The sequence below is a fragment of the Myxocyprinus asiaticus genome, chromosome 49 (genome assembly GCF_019703515.2).
Source record: "Myxocyprinus asiaticus isolate MX2 ecotype Aquarium Trade chromosome 49, UBuf_Myxa_2, whole genome shotgun sequence".
NCBI classification, from domain to species: domain Eukaryota; kingdom Metazoa; phylum Chordata; class Actinopteri; order Cypriniformes; family Catostomidae; genus Myxocyprinus; species Myxocyprinus asiaticus.
In genome coordinates this window covers 12512339-12526210 of record NC_059392.1, presented here as the reverse complement: position 1 = coordinate 12526210, position 13872 = coordinate 12512339, and the positions used below count along the sequence as shown (strand labels likewise).

Sequence of the window (13872 nt, the reverse complement as noted above, 5' to 3'; positions counted from 1 at the left end):
TCCTGTACTGAGGATTTGGGAAATATTCGACAAAGCAGAAATCAATCTATTTGCCTCAGTGGAGAATGCCCACTGTCCCCTTCGAAGTCCCAAGCCCCACTGGGAACGGATGCAATGGCACACAAATGGCCAGCGAAACGCAAATATACGTATCCCCCGGTATGCCTTATTCACTCTGTCATATGCAAAGTCCGAGAGGACAAGGAAACGGTTCTATTAGTTGCACCGAAATGGCCCAACCAGCCATGGTTTCCGGAAATGATAGAGATGCTGTACAGCTTGCTCACCATGGGAAATAGCACTGAGGAGGGATCTCCCCTCAGGCGCGAGGCACAATCTGGCATCCCCAGCCCCAGCTCTGGAACCTGCATGTGTGGCCTCTTAACGGGGCACACTACCCACACCAGAACTGACGCATTCAGTCATGAACACCATTTTACAAGCCGGAGCACCGTCCATGAGACGCCTCTACACACTAAAATGGAAGGTGTTCACTGATTGGTGTCTCTTACATGGCAAGGACCCAGTAAACTGCCCATACATGAAATTCTAATATTTTTTCAAGAGCGATTAGACGCAGGACTCACCCCATCAACGCTCAAAGTGTATGTGGCAACTATATCTGCGTATCACACACACTCCTCTATAGGCAAGCATGATTTAATCATAAAGTTCCTTAAAGGAGCAAGATGATTAAACCCATCTCGGCCGGCTACAGTCCCGACCTGAGACTTAACTTTAGTCCTAAAAGCTCTCGCAGGGCCCCCCTTCAAGCCTTTGGACTCTGTTGAACTGCACATGCTCTCCGTTAAGACGCCACTACTGCTGGCTCTGGCCTTAGTAAAACGGTCTGTGACCTGCATTCACTATCAGTCAACAATTCATGTCTGGAGTTTGGCCCGGTCTTTCAAGAGCCACTGTCAAACCCAGGAAAGGCTATGTACCCAAGGTCCTAACCACGCCCGTCAAAGCGCAGGTGTTTCACCTTCAGGCCTTCTTCCCTCCTCCATTTAATTTGGATGAGGAACAATCATTGCATTGTTATGACCTGTACAGGTACTACATGCATATGTTGAGCATACTTGCCAGTTCAGACTGTCTGATCAGCTCTTTATATGCTATGGAGGACACACAAAAGGAATGTCCGTCTCCAAGCAAAGGCTCTCTCACTGGATTGTCGATGCAATTACCCCGGCTTATGAGTCGCAGGGTAAGACTTGCCCAATTGGTGTTAAAGCACATTCAACTAGAGGCATGGCCTCCTCATGGGCATGGACATATGTTTTGCAGCAGGATGGTCCTCTCAAAACACATTCGCAAGGTTTTACAACCTAGATGTAGCGTCTCTTTTTTTCACAGTCCTCTCTGTTTAGAGCACTTGCTATGCATTAGCCAAATATATATATATATATATATATATATATATTTATGCCCTTCCCTTTCAGTATGGGCTCCGCATCATTTGCAAAATCGCCTGCAGTCAGGCTGTTATAATTTACCATAAAGTTGCAAGCACTTTCACTATAAATATACTCCCTTCCCGACTGGGTTCATAAGGAGTTAATTCATACTATATGACTATAGCTCATATATTCGTTATGAGTGCTCTCCTCCTGGCCATCACGAGGATCACTCACTGCGGCATGCTCATGTTGGTCACCGTCCCACAAGACTGCGCCGCCATGTTTCCTCTCTGGGAAGTTATGTCGTGTAGTGCGGCGTGATGGGATTCTGTTCCCCATATGCGTAACTATGCAATGTCAAGTGTACTGAGTCGTAAGGGATCGTCTCGGTTACGTACATAACCTTGGTTCCCTGAGACGAAGGGAACGAGACATTGTGAACGCTAGCCGCACTACAAGACTCAGAGTTCTTGAGGCATGAGCGATGTGCTATTTGTTCTCAGTCAGAAATTCTGAGGAAATGGTGTTTGTGCACCTGTTTTTATAGCGGACAGTTTCACGCCAAAACAGGCGGGGCTCAAACACCATAGCCAATATTAGAATACTGGCGTTATTGAAGAGAGGTTTCAACTAGGTTGTGTATGAAGGCACTCCCCATATGCGTAACTACGCAATGTCTCGTTCCCTTCATCTCAGGGAACCGAGGTTACGTACGTAACCGAGACGTTTTTGTTTGTATTTTACTGGATGAATACAGGTGTCTTTTTTTTTTTTTATTGGATTAATGCAAGTTTGTTTGTTTTATAGGATGAATGCAGGTGTAGTTTTTGTTTGTATTTTGACTGGATGAATACAGGTGTCTTTTTATTGAATGAATGCAGTAGTTTTTTATTGGGTGAATGCAGGTGTTTTTCTTTTGACTGGATGAATGCAGGTGTTGTTTTTGGTTTGTTTTCTGTTTTTTTTTTTTTTTTCATTGAATATATACAGGTGTGTTTTATTTTTTGATTGGGAGAATGCTGGTGTTTTTTGTTTGTTTTTTATCAGATGAATGCAGGTGTTTTTATTGGATGAATGGAGGTTTTTTTCTTAGTTTTTTTAATGGGTAAATGCAGGTGTTGTGGTTTTTTGATTGGATGAATGCAGATGTTTTTTATTAGACGAATGCAGGTGTTGTGGTTTTGTGATCGGATGAATGCAGGTGTTTTTTATTAGACGAATGCAGGAGTTTTTTGTTTGTTTTTTAATGGATGAATGCAGGTGTTGTGGTTTTTTTGTTCGGATGAATGCAGTTGTTTTTATTGGATAAATGCAGGTGTTTTTTGTTTGTTTTTTTTAATGGATGAATGCAGTTGTTTTTTATTGGATGAATGAGTGTTTTTTGTTTGTTTTTTTTTAATGGATGAATGCAGGTGTTGTGGGTTTTTTTTGATCAGATGAATGCAGGTGTTTGTTTTTTTTTTTTGTGATTTAACATTTTTATTAATTTTCAAAATAAAGAAAAACAAAACATATATACAGTGAATCGACATTAACACCCACTACTTCCCCTCCCCGATCAAGAACCCCACCCCAAACGAACATCCCAGTGGTCTTACATAAGTACACACATTTACAGAGAATAAAATAATAAATAAATATATACATATACAGTATATACACACACATGCATACATATATACATACATATACACATACATACATAAACATATACACACACATATATATATATGTATATACACATGCACACACCTATAATAAACATACAACTTTAAACTATACCTCTCTCTCCACAGACCCACTGTGAGAGCCCCCAAAAACGTCAAATATCTACCCCATTTCCCAATAAAAGAATCCCATATCCCCAGCCTTCTACATGATACCTCCTCGAAGGCTGCCACCCTTCCCATCTCTTCACACCACTCCTGAATTGAGGGTGCTCCCACCGACTTCCAACCCCTTAAAACAATCTGCCTGCCTATCATCGCACTAGTGAGGATCCAATTGTTTATGTATTTATCACCTACGTCGATGACCGCCCCATCACCCAAAACACAGAGTCTGGGGCGAAACGAAATCCGAATGTCCAACACGTCACACAGAACACTCTGTACCTTCAACCAAAATTCCTGAATCTCAGCACACCACCAAAAAACATGGGCCATGTCTCCTTCCTCTGATTGGCATTTCCAGCAGGTGGGTGTGTCTTTAAGGCCAAGCCTATACAATTTAGAGGGGGTCCAACAGAACTGATGTAAAATCTTGAATTGTATAAGGTGCACCCTTACATCTCTCGATGCAGTTATTATGTTTTTTTTTAAATCCTAGCCCATTCTCTCTCCTCCAATTCCAGGTTTAAATCTTTCTCCCATAATCTTTTGAGAGTGGTTGAGACTCCATCCCCCAGACTCTGAATTAATAAGGAGTAATACACTGATGCCTCATGGCCCTTTCCAAAAGCAGAAATCACCACTCCTAGAGTATCTGCTGCTTTAGGGGGGTGTATGCTACTCCCAAAAATAGTACAGAGCAAATGGCGTAACTGAAGATACCTAAAAAACTGAGATCTGGGGATCCCAAAATATTGAACCAGATTTTCAAAGGATCTCATCACACCACTCTCATAAAGATCACCGAGTGTGTTAACCCCCCTCGCAATCCACTCTGACCAACTCTGGGGTTTAGCCATAGGCTCGAGGCAACATTTAGATAAATATCTGAATTAAACACTCTGGACACTTTTGTCCATACTGAGTGTAAATGTGAAATAATGGGGTGTGATTTAACTTCTCTATTTATTTTGATGGAAAGGCTGTGCAATGGCAAAATAGGGGCAAGGAGTTCTTGTTCAATGCAGAACCAGGGAGGGGCTCTTTCAGGTGGAAGCGACCAATGAGCCAAATGTCTGAGACCGAATGCATAATAATAAAACAAAATTTTGGGTAGGCCTAGCCCACCTTTGTCAATCGGCCTATGTAATTTATTGAAATGTAGTCTGGGGCGCTTACCACTCCAAATGAAATACTTCGCTATGCTATCAAATTGCTTGAAATAAGAGAGGGGGACATCTACAGGGAGAGACTGTAGCAAGTAGTTAAATTTTGGAATACAGTTCATTTTAATAACATTAACCTTCCCAATCATCGATAAATGTAATAAAACCCACCTGTCTACATCGCTCGAAAACCGTTTTATTAAAGGGTCAAAATTAACTAACTAAATCGGACAAATTTGTTGGGAATAAAATGCCCAAATACTTAATGCCCTGTTTGGGCCACTGGAAGGCCGTTACTGGACAGTATGCTGTCAAAGCCAAAGCTTCGGATTTAGACCAATTAACTTTTGTATCCTGTATTAATTAATTGGAAAAGGAATTAATAATTCTGTGGAGGCAAGGCATAGATCTAGTGGGGTCAGAGACGAATAATAAAATATAATCTGCATAAAGCAGAAGCTTATGCGCCACACCTCCCGCCATCACCCCTGGAAAATCACCATCTTTCCTTATCGCGGCTGCTAATGGTTCCAGGGCAAGACAGAACAATAATGGGGAAAGAGGGCAGCCCTGACGGGTGCCCCTAACCAGAGTAAAATAATCTGAAATTAATCCATTTGTTTGTACCGCTGCTACAGGGTGTTTATAAAGTAACTTAATCCAACCGACAAACGTACTCCCGAACCCATATATTTCCAAAATCTTAAAAAGATAATCCCATTCTACCATATCAAACACCTTTTCGCCCTCAAGTGAGATGGCCGGGACCGGAGTCTGATCATTCGCCACTGACCACATGATGTTGATGAGATGCCTAATGTTGTCAGAAGAGCTGCGGCCCCGAATAAACCCCACCTGATCTATATGTATAAGAGATGTCATAACCTTACTTAATCGGTTAGCCAAAATTTTAGCCAGAATTTTTACATCTAGCTGGATCAGGGAAATTGGATGGTAACTTTTACACTCGTTTGGATCTTTGTCCTTTTTAAGAATCAGACTGATCCGGGCTTGTGTCATGGTTGGTGGAAGCTTTCCATTCTTTAATGATTCAGTATAAACTTCTAACAAAAGTGGAGCCAGTTCTGTAGCATAAGATCTAAAAAATTCAGCAGCAAAACCATCTGGCCCCGGAGCCTTACCAGTAGGTAGGGAATTGATTACCTCGTCAAGTTCCTCCAAGGTTATCTCAGAATCAAGTGTTTTTTTGCTCATTCGTCAGTTTAGGGAGTTCTAATGGTTCCACAAAGTTCCTAATATCCTCATCAGTAGACGAAGACGTGGAACTATAGAGATCAAGATAGAATTCTTTAAAAGCATTATTAATATCAATGGCTGAGGTAAAAATTTCACCACCAGCAGATTTCACTGAGGGAATAGTAGAAAAAGACTCTCTGCTTAATATATCTAGCCAAAAGCTTCCCTGCTTTGTCCCCTGACTCAAAGTATGACTGTCTTGCCCTGAACAACCAAAACTCCACTTTCTGCGACAGAATAGTATTACACCTGTATTTCAATCGGGTCAATTCTCTGAGGCCATCAGATGACCTCGGCACTTTTAATATTTCCTTCCAACTCCACAAGTTTTCGTGCTTTGAATTTTTTGATAAATGAGGCATACTGTATGATTCGACCCCTAAGAACCGCCTTAAGTGCCTCCCAAGCCACGCCCACAGAGGATACCGAGGACCAGTTGGTCTCCATATAGACACTGATTTCAGTCTTTAACATTTGTTGAAAATCAGGATTTTGCAAAAGGGATACATTAAAGCACCAATTATATGATTTCCTTTTCTCTGTATGTGGCAATATCTCTAAACTCACCAGGGCGTGATCTGAGACTAAGATATTTCCAATTGAGCAATCAACAACAGATGAAATGAGGGACTTCGATATAAAAAAAAAAAAACATCTATTCTGAAGTAAATCTTATGAACTGATGAAAAAAATGTGTAATCCCTACCAGATGGGTTCAAAAGTCGCCAGATATGTACAAGACCAAGATTTTTACAGATCTTGTGAAGTGTCAGTGTTGCTCTAGGGGGCTTGCACATTTTTGCTTCACTATGATCAAGGACTGAGTCCATCAAAAGATTAAAGTCTCCTCCCAATATTATGTCATGAGAGATGCCAGCAGCTTGCAACATCCCTTCAAGATCTATAAAAAAGCCCTGATCATCAGCGTTAGGTGCGTAAATATTAGCCAAAATCAACCTTTGCCTCTGAATTTCTCCTAACACAACAATGACTCTTCCTAATTTATCTTTAATCTGTTTGAGACATTTGAATTGTAGATTTTTATTAATCAATATAATGACTCCCCTGCTCTTACTTGAGCCAGCACTAAAGAAAACATGTCCACCCCATATCTTCCCAAATTTTTCAGCTTCTTGCGGGGAAAGATGCGTTTCTTGAAGAAACACTATATCATATTTCTTGCGCTTAAGAACAGAAATAACCTTCCTTCTTTTTATGGGGTGCCCCAACCCGTTTACATTCCATGTGGAGAGAAATAACCCATTCACATTAACATCTGACATATTGATATAATAAAAAAATGAGTGTGTCAAAAACAAAATTATACAGACCACATTCCCCATTAATGCAACAATCAAACCCCGAACTTCCCCCGGAACAAAACAATCAGAAAAAAGAAAAATGTGTGCATTAACCCCGCGCACGATAGCGCCAACCGGCGACAAACCCTCTAAACTCCATGTACGCTTACGAGAGCCCCCGTGAGTCCTGAGTCCATGTACGCCTACGAGAGCCCCCGCGAGTCCGGTTTTGTGAGGCACAGTTATAATAACAGAAAATACTTTGTAAAACATACCCCAGCCAACAGGCAGAATAACAGAAAAAACATGTAGATTCATTCACAGAACTGTCTTGAAGGTGTGTTCCTCCTCAAAATAAACTCCAGCTGATATAAAACCGTTCAGTTTCCTCGGACAGACAAACAGTTGTTCAGTGAACTGGCTGTTATGAGTGCAGCAGATGAGGTAATCATTCTACTAGGAGGCATAAGCACAGAGAACAAACATATTTAACCACAACTGTCCTGAAGTAGTGTAATTCCACAAAACAAGCAGTTAGGCAGAGCCAGCGCGAAAAACAAAACCAGCATCCTGTTTCCTCGGATGATCAAGAGCCAAACTAACTCGGAGGCCGCGCGAAAAAAAAAAACACCATAACTTACTCAGCCCGTCAACTTTATAAAAGACGTCCTTTATGTGAGCATATAGATATTTTGTGGTCATCCAAAGTGTCCATTCTCGATCTGGCCGTAAACTTCAGTGTAACAAAAAATCTTCCGTCAATGCAAAATCTCTCAATCTCAAAATTTCTTGGAGTCATGCCATAAAACAAACTCCAGCCGCTAGGCAGAGTCAACACAAAAAGAAACAAAAATGGCTCCCAGCTTCCTCAGATAATAGAGTCCCTCAACCGCGAGTCAGTCCACTAATATAAGAAACATCAAATGGCTTACTCCAATGTATTTATAAAGGAGAGTGCCTGTTTTGGACAAGTAAATACATTGCGACCATTCTTCATTTCTATTCTCAGTTTGGCCGGGAACATCAGAGCAAACGAGAACTTTTTCTGATGTAAGAGTTTCTTGCATTCCTTGAACCGATCGCGTTTCTCTCTTGTGGAATTCGCAAAGTCCGGGAACAAGAAGATATTATGGTTCTTCCAAGAAAGCTTCCCTTTGCTCCTCGCCTGGCGCAACACGAGATCTTTATCGGATGATTTCAGAAATTTGGCCAGAATGCATTGAGGCCTATCTCCCTCAGCAGTTCTGCGAGCAGGCACTCTGTGAGCTCACTCGATTTCCAGTTTATGGCCTATTATGTCAAGCAGACTCAGGAAAAACTCGTCCAGGAATTTCACCATATCTCTGCCCTCTTCATGCTCAGGAATTCCAACAATTCCTATGTTATTCCTTCAGCTCATATTTTCGAAATATTCCAGTTTTTCCGAAATTAATTCCAAATCTGTTTTGGACACGGGCGGATTAGCAGTTAATTCCCTTTCCGATGACCCGTAATCAATCGACGTATTACAGTGAGATCCTCCAAGTCAGCAAGAACCTTCGTCACCATCACCGACATGTTGGACAACTGACGCTGAATATCTTCTCCCGACGTGCCGTCCAAATCGAGTCCCCGTCTCGCAGTCGCGTCAGAGGCCTCAGCATGAACACCTAAGTGTCTTTTAATGTCTCCAGAGTCTGAGAATTTTGACTTCTTTGCCATATTTACCTCAAAGAGCAAGTATGTAATTGGGTGTATCGAATCTCACCGGATCACAACATGAAAATAATTTAAAAACTAGCAAAGTTTGCAGAGCTCCTCATTCACACGTCTGTCTCTCATATGGCGTCACGTGAACCCATGCAGGTGGTTTTTAATGGATGAATGCAGGGGTTTTTTTTTGTTTTGTTTTTTTAATGGATGAATGCAGGTGATGTGGTTTTTTTTATCAGATGAATGCAGGTGTTTTTTATTGGATGAATGCAGGTGTTTTGGTTTTGATCGGATGAATGCAGGTGTTTTTTGATTGGATGAATGCAGGTGTTTTGGTTTTGATCGGATGAATGCAGGTGTTTTTCTTTTGCATGAATGCAGTTGTTTTTTATTTTGTTTTTTGACTGGATGAATGTAGGTGTTGTTTTTGGTTTGTTTTCTGTTGTTGTTTTTTCATTGGATATATACAGGTGTGTTTTGTTTTTTGATTGTGTGAATGCTGGTGTTGTTTTGTTTTATTTTTATCAGATGAATGCAGGTGTTTTTTATTGGATGAATGCAGGGGTTTTTTTATTTATTTTTTTTATGGATGAATACAGGTGGTGTTTTTTTATCAGATGAATGCAGTTGTTTTTGATTGGAAGAATGCAGATGTTTTTTTGTTTTTGCTTTTTTTTTTTTTTTTTATTCTGCCATGTTAAAACATTCAAATAGTGAGTTGCTGAAAGTAGGGTATTTCTGCAATGGCATCACTAACCAAAAATGTGCATGATGCTAAATTGACCGATAGGTGTCAGTATAAAGACCACTGTTATACTGACCTGTGAAACGTGAAAACAATTACTTGATGCACACTTAACTTGATCTGTGCTTTTTAAATGGTTTATGAAGACTCAAAATGTCTTCATGGATTTACGCCTTAAGGTAAAACGTTGTACCATGTCTCTCCCCAGGCGCTCAGGACTGCCACGTTGGATTTTAGCAGCATGTCTTTTCCTGTCCATCATGGTCATGTTGTGGCTGAGCTGTGCCAGTCTTGTCACAGCACCCGAGCAGCACGTCAAGACTCAGGTACACAATAATTTATCAGACACACACCAGCAACTGTGATACAAGCCAGACAACGTCAGTGAGAGGAAAAACTAATTTTATTCTTTTCTCTTGAGAATTCAGCCTACCCCCCTGTTTGCTTATTTAAGATTTTAAGCAAATGACTTGTAAAATTGATTATGCAATATTGTGATGTGCAAAGTACACATAAGGGCACACTTAAAGGAATGGTTCACACAAAAAATGAAAATTATGGACTACCACCTCTGGAGTCGCGAGTTCGAATCCCAGGGCGTGCTGAGTGACTCCAGCCAGGTCTCCTAAGCAACCAAATTGGCCCTGTTGCTAGGGAGGGTAGAGTCACATGAGGTAACCTCCTCGTGGTCGCTATAATGTGGTTCGCTCTCGGTGGGGCGCGTGGTGAGTTGTGCGTGGAGCCTCCACACGAGCTAAGTCTCCGCGGTGATAATGATAAGATGCGCGGGTTGACGGTCTCAGACACGGAGGCAACTGAGATTCGTCCACCCGGATTGAGGCGAGTCACTACGCCACCACAAGGACTTAGAGCGCATTGGGAATTGGGCATTCCAAATTGGGGAGAAAAAAATGTTACAATTATTATTAGATAGCTTTGTGTAATTTGAGAGCAGTGTTGTAGGGTAGCCCCCGTCTCTATTCACTTTCATTCTATTGAAAGATGCAGGTAGACTATTCTGCTGAAGTTCTCTTTTTTGTTTGTGTGTTCGACGGAAGCAAAAAAGTCAGATACAGATGCGACTTTGGAACGACATGAGAGTGAGTAAATGATGACAATTTTTGGGTGAACTATTCCTAATTCGCCACTGGCAATATGTTACATGTTTACAGTAGATGTTGTTATTACAGCTAAGCATCAATGGAGATAAAGAGTTCTTGGATGACACCCAGAAGTCCAATCCCTACCATTTGATGCCAGTAATCGCTATGACGATTGGCCAATCTGAAAGCAAGGAGGCGGGGCCACTCCCGGTCAAGGTCGACCTCAGCAAAACATCACTTTAAAAGCACTGAGGAGGTTGATACTTTTGATGACTAGGGTTTAACTCATCTCCAGAGCTATTTCTCTCAAATTTAAGAAGTCACATAATTTTTCTAAATAAAAAGCATGACACCATTTATTATTATTGGTTGCAATATTATTAATATTATTATTATTATTATTATTATTATTGGTTATGTCCTGTCTGAATCCTAGTCTCCTCACTGAATTCTTAAACATCATGCAGTCATAGTTTAGGTGCTTGTTCACATAATGTACTAACTTATGCATTTTAACTCTATCTATACATTAAAAACACTAGTAACGTTTGAGCTCATGAACAACTTTGCAGCAAGTTTCTTATGGCTATTGTGATACATTATTATCGATTTTATGAAATACGCACTGTAGAAACACATTGGGCTCTGTTAGATAAAGCCACTTACCCTAACTTCGAAAGAAGAGTAGGATGACTTGTCAAGGTTTGGGAGCTTTATCTAGCGTTTAGATTATACAGAACACATACTGCGACGAAATTAAGGATGAATAAGTGTCCCTCCCCCTTATTAATTGGTGTCACACAAAGACTGAAAGATTGCTTTTGAAGGTTGATTTTTGGTGGAGTGAAAGGAGCAATGGAAAAATCAAACGCAACCAATTAGTGGCAGATCTGGTTTCGTAACTGATGCTTGAGATGCCGTTTACAAAATATTCACGAGGCGTAAATATGTCCTTTGAACTGATGTCATCAACCTGACAAGGACTCTTAATTACTTTTAAAAACAGTAAATGCTGGTAGTTTAAATAGTAAAATTGGAAATTACCGTGTTTAAAGGTTGTGGGATGTTTTATACTCTGACAAGAATAGAGGGAGATTTTAATATTGCATAATTATGCATCTAAACTTAACTAACTACACTACCCACATACAAATCAAAGAAGCATGTTGTATATTTATTTATATATTTATTTAGTTCTCTATTTATTAACAGCTTCGAGTAACACAGCATATAGCGATTGTAGTCTATCATCTCTCATTTAGTTAGCTCATCGATTCTAATGCTTCATTGTGACATTTATTTCCATTATAGAGAGGCAAAAAACGTTTCTGTTCAGACCGAATGTGAATTGTGCTTTTATATTCTCCATCTATGCCCGATTATAGACATTGTTTCATTCTGTTGGGAAAACTGACCCCAAAAGTTAATGTAAAGGTAGTGGGGGTGGAGTTAGAGCTGGTGTTTTAGATGGGGTGGTTCCTTCCTGCCTAGTGCCAGGCTTTGACAAATATACCTTTTGTAATTAGACTGTAGATTTGAGGTGCTTTCATGGCACTATATGTCTTGTGCAACTATTTTCCCCCTTTTAAGCCCAGCCACAGTGCATGCAAGTATGCTATGTAACATTGAATATACTGTATCGTCCCATCTCTTGGCAAAATGCTGTATGCTCGTGATCTTTGTGTTTTTGCTTAATGTTCAGTAGACATTGTAATTATGACCATAGATTATTAAGAAAAGGTGAGGTATAACTTAATAAGCCATTTAATATCAACTGGTTAAACAACATCATTACTGTATGAAATACAATGTATGAGGTCAATTATATCTTTTTTTTTTCCTTTTTTTAAACCGTTTGTCGTAAGGTAATCCATAATATCGGATGAATAAAGTGTTTTCATGTTCTAATTAATCTGGTGTGGGTGCAATTCCTGTTCAAGCTATATATGGCAGAACTTTTGTTATACAATTATATTTATATATTAATATTATAAATATATTATATTTCTTAACCCTGTAAAGCCATGTGTATCAAATATGAACGTTTGACGGCTCCTGTTTCACTCTGTTCAAGCTGACGAGCCAAACAACCTATGAAATGTAAGTTTCACATGTTTATGGCACCATCTAGTGGTTATTTGTGAACAAAAATGGTTTCAATGTTTATATTGATCTATTTAAAATGCTGGCGGACTTGCGTGAAAAAGTGACTTTTATGTTGGGATAAATGACAGCTTATTTTAATAAAGTAAAAGTGACAGTAATGATTATATTTTTAATGATATTTTAGAATGAGTATTTGCTGAATATAAGCAACTTGTGCTTGAATATTATTTGATTGAAAAACACCCTTTGAAATCCATTTATCAAATAAGATACAACACGCTTTTGAGGTATATCTCTCAATCACATTACGTTCCAGTCATACCCAAAAAAAAATCACAGAACTTTGAAAATTCTGAAAATTCAAAATATATATTTTGTGTAAAGTAATATTTCTGTGTATTTTCATATATGCAGCCTGCTCTGTCATTATAAAGATCAAAATATTTTACATTACAAGCTATTATGATGTCATCTTACCATAAGTTCGTGAGACCCAGCGAAAAAAGTTTTAGAATGTCCCATTTTTAAATGGCAATATACACCGCCACAACATTAAAACCACTGACAGGTGAAGTGAATAATAACATTTATTATCTCATTACAATGGCACCTGTGAAGGGGTGGGATATATTATGCAGCAAGTGAACAGTCAGTTCTTGAATTTCATATGTTGGAAGCAGGAAAAATGGGCAAGCGTAAGGATCTGAGTGACTTTGACAAGGGCCAAATTGTGATGGCTAGACGACGGGGTCAGACCATCTCTAAAATGGCAGGTCTTGTGGGGTGTTCCTGGTATGCAGTGGTTAGTACCTACCAAAAGTGGTCCAAGGAAGGACAACCAGTGAACCGGCAGCAGGGTCATGGCCGCCAATGGCTCATTGATGCGTGTGGGGAGCGAAGGCTAGCCCGTCCCCACAGAAGAGCTACTGTAGCACAAATTGCTGAAAAACTTAATGCTGGCCATGATAGAAAGGTGCCAGAACACACAGTGCATCGCAGCTTGCTGTGTATGGGGCTGCATAGCAGCAGACCGGTCAGAGTGCCCATGCTGACCCCTGTCCACTGCCGAAAGCATCTACAATGGGCACGGGAGCTTCAGAACAGGACCATGGAGCAATGGAAGAAGGTGGCCTGGTCTGATGAATCACGTTTTCTTTTAGATCATGTGGATGGCCGGGTGCGTGTGCATGGTTTACCTGGGAAAGAGATGGCAGCAGGATGCACTGTGGGAAGAAGGAGGCAGTGTGATGCTCTGGGCAATGTTCTGCTG

The 13872-nt window shown here is 40.3% G+C and overlaps 1 protein-coding gene across 2 annotated transcripts in view; it reads left to right on the top strand.

Annotated features, from left to right (window-relative positions):
* LOC127438330 (transmembrane protein 59-like) overlaps nt 1–12408 on the top strand; it is a 32180-nt gene extending 19772 nt beyond the window's left edge. Inside the window, exons 7-9 of one of the 2 annotated variants that reach the window (XM_051693852.1) lie at nt 9602–9719; nt 10452–10493; nt 10584–12408. In XM_051693852.1, coding sequence (XP_051549812.1) covers nt 9602–9719; nt 10452–10493; nt 10584–10739 — 316 coding nt within the window. In that variant the 3' untranslated portion in view covers nt 10740–12408. The remainder of the gene's footprint in view (nt 1–9601; nt 9720–10451; nt 10494–10583) is intronic. The other variant, XM_051693853.1, reaches the window with a different exon arrangement.
* The last annotated feature ends 1464 nt before the right edge of the window (nt 12409–13872 follow it).